Genomic DNA, 3,453 nt, shown 5'->3' with positions numbered 1-3,453 from the left:
GAGAGAGCTAAAAACCCTGAGTAGCTAAAGGAGCTGATACCGAGAAGCCTGGCCGTAATACTTAAAAGCTGCAGTAGGGTAACTTTTGTTGAAAATAAATTTTTGTCATACTTTGCGTGAGAAGCAGCTGGTTCACGGTAGTATCCTGGACAGTGACGTACATTGAGACAGGGGATAATTTGTGAAAAGAAGCAGGTTCCTCTGGCCTGCGTACTAGTGTCTCACTAATGGGCATTTTCAAGGAATCCAACCAGCGCGCTTGAAAACCCACAAGCTGAACGCATCGCTGATATTCAGAGAAGCAAAAACAACCAATCAAGAGGCCGACGAAAGCATAGACCAGTAGTACATGAGACAGATAATTTGTGAAAAAAGCAGGTTCCTCTGGCTCCTACTAGTGCTCATAATGGCATTTTCAAGAATCCACCAGGCCTGAACGAAAACAACCAATCAGAGCTGAGAAAGACATTAAGAGGCTTTTGACTGGTGGCTTGAAGATAGTTGATTGGTGAGTCTCTTTCCCAGCATCGATATTTGACAACCTGGGAATGTGACTGAACAATCAACCTTCTCTCTTTCAGTGTTTAGTCTATGAAATATAAAAAAATTATCTTGCAAAATGCTCATCAGTTTTCCAGAGCCCAGTGTTACTGACATTTAAGAAGCTGGAACCAGCAAATGTTTTGAGGCGATTAAAAATGGGATGAGGCTCAAAACCAAAATACTATACGCACTATTATTAATATAGTATCCATTAATACTAAAAACATTTAAACAGAATGGAGTCCTATGCAAGGTCACCACAAAGTACAGCCTCAAAAATGACCATACAGTTGAGTCAATGGAACATTTTGTGTTATATTTATCATGGTGTTGCAGGGTCTTAAAAAGTTTTTTAGGCCTTAAAATTTTCTAAATATGACTTTGACAGGTCTTAAACTTTTAGCTTTGTTAATGTTACTTGTATAATATTGCACTTGTCTCCCTTTTAAATGTACTTTTGGAATAATATATAATATATATACATATATATATATATATATGTATATATATAATATTCATCATGCTGTAACAGCTACCAAACCAATACCAATACCAACAAAACAGATACCAATTTTCTATCTATTCTTCGTTTTTTTTTCCCTTTATTGTGAGATAGGTCTTAAATTTCATTTATAATTGTCTTAAAAAGGTCTTAAAAAGTTTTAAATTCAACCTGTTGGAACCTGCAGAAACCCTGATTTGTTGTAGGCCTATAATCCTGCATTGCATTAAATCATGCAGGTATTTCTATTTTTCTGGGCACTCTGTGTTATATGAATAAATGGCAGACATATACATTGGCCTTTCTGACCATGTAAAGAACCAACCCCGTGTTAAATATGCAGATTTCTCAGTTCAGTTATGTCACCTTGCGATGCAACATCAGTAGATTTCCTACACCTTTAATGTCAGGTTACTACGAAAACCAATGGACCTGGCTGCTATAGTGTCCATATCCAAAAGATTGTAACATTGAATAGGATTAGTTTAAGAAAAAACAGTAAAAACAAACATGTAAATAGTGGTAAAAGCAAATTCCATTGCAGTCTTCATGTGTGTATAAAGGTAGATGCATACTGTATATCAGTGTTAACAACAGACCCTTCTTCTCTCCCTGTGTGTAATGCTGTATTGTCCTATCCAGGCCATGTTAGATGCAGCGCGGTTGGTCAGACCCAATCTGTATGTGATAGCTGAACTGTTTACAGGCAGCGAGCTCATTGACAATGTGTTTGTTAACCGGCTGGGAATTAGCAGCCTCATACGAGGTACAACTCTCATGCATGACCTAACTTTGTGTTTTTGTCTTCTCTTCTTACTGCATTGTTCTGCATTCTTCTTCTTCACAACCAAACATCCCCTCCCTCTCTCTTTACCTCTTCACTCTTACTCACCACTCTGTATGACTGCATGGTGTGGTTACTTTGAGGCTTGTTATCACTAACTGGCTGCATCCCCTTCACATTAACTCTCCTCCTCCTCCTCCTCCTCCTCCTCTTTCTCATCTCTTCCCCAACTTCCTCCTCCTTCTCTCTCTTCCTTTGTCCAAATCATGACCTCTTGCACTGGACTGCACTGGTGTTGCCTTGCTGTGGTTGACCAGTTCATGCTGGACGTGGCCAGAACAGTTTGTCCTAACCTGTATGTGGTGGCTGAACTGTTCACCGGCAGCGAGGAGCTGGATAATATCTTCGTAACTAAGCTAGGGATCACATCGCTCATACGAGGTACAGTAATCGCTATGTTCACAATGCACTACACACACCTACATACTATATCTCAGTATTTTGGTCATTTCTGTGAAGGAAAAGGAAATTGTTATTTTTAAAGTTTAGATTATTAGATATAAACCGGATAAGGGGTGAAGACCTGAGCCAAGCCTTCAGCCATGGTGACAGGTTTAAGATGCAGGCTCCCCCTTGTGGCAGTTTAAACAAATCAATTACTCATCATAATTTTCTAATTATTATATATATATATGCCAGAAATCTTGTTAAATGTAACATTTAAAAACATGTGAGAAAATAGAGAATTTTCTGGACCAGTCATGCCTGTGAGCTCCAAATGTATTTACTAAAGATAAGCTTGTGTCCATCAGCTCTCAAAACCACCTGCACTGCCAGACTGGAATGTTGGAATTGTGTGAAGTCGCTCACCGTGCTGCAGCAGTATGGAGTGTGTTGTGATAACCACCCTCCCTCTCATGAACTTTTCCTCCTCCCCCACCCTGTCCATAGAGGCCATGTCAGCTGGCGACAGCCACGAAGAAGGCAGATTGGTGTACCGTTATGGAGGTGAGCCGGTTGGAGCTCTTGTTCAGCCCAGTCTCCGCCCACTGATGCCCTCCATCGCCCATGCCATGTTCCTTGATGTAACCCATGACAACGAGTGTCCCATACAGGTGGGTCTCTGTCAAGGTCAGGTTAGGGTGGAGTTTTATGACTGAAAATGCTTCTTTATATATATATACACACTATATAATATATATAACTATATAATATCTAAGCTATGTTTGTGGGTTTTCCTTACCATATTCAATTCCTGTCATTCCAGCAATGTATAAAATTCCAATTTAATAGTAGCCTTCATTCTGTTGCTGCTTTCACTATTTTTACCTGCTCAAATAAATAGAAAGTAAAACATGAGATAATAGCCAAACAGTCAAAAAGTAAGTGCGATAGGGTCACTGTGTTGCAATGTAACTATCTAGATGTCTACTGTGTGTAGATGTGTAACTGCTGCCTCTCTATGTTATACAGCTGCGTTCAGCACTGGACTCCCTCCCCAGCTCTGCTATGGTCTCTATGGCCTGCTGCGCTACTGGATCCACCAGAGGATATGATGAATTAGTGCCACATCAGGTTATTCACAAACACACATACACAAGCTATTAATTCAATTCAATTCAAT

The 3,453-nt window shown here is 39.8% G+C and overlaps 1 protein-coding gene across 1 annotated transcript in view; it reads left to right on the top strand.

The window, feature by feature from the left end:
* Positions 1 to 3,453, top strand: part of LOC118322051 (glycogen debranching enzyme-like) — a 28,272-nt gene that overhangs the window by 16,501 nt on the left and 8,318 nt on the right. Inside the window, 3 exon segments of the mRNA XM_035653633.1 lie at positions 1,688 to 1,811; positions 2,781 to 2,944; positions 3,303 to 3,404. Coding sequence (XP_035509526.1) covers positions 1,688 to 1,811; positions 2,781 to 2,944; positions 3,303 to 3,404 — 390 coding nt within the window.

This window comes from Morone saxatilis, unplaced genomic scaffold (assembly GCF_004916995.1).
Source record: "Morone saxatilis isolate NCDOM2014 unplaced genomic scaffold, NCSU_SB_2.0 Contig12, whole genome shotgun sequence".
In the NCBI taxonomy this organism is placed as follows: Eukaryota; Metazoa; Chordata; class Actinopteri; family Moronidae; genus Morone; species Morone saxatilis.
Note: the sequence above shows the minus strand (reverse complement) of the source record. Positions and strands in the feature narration are given on the sequence as shown.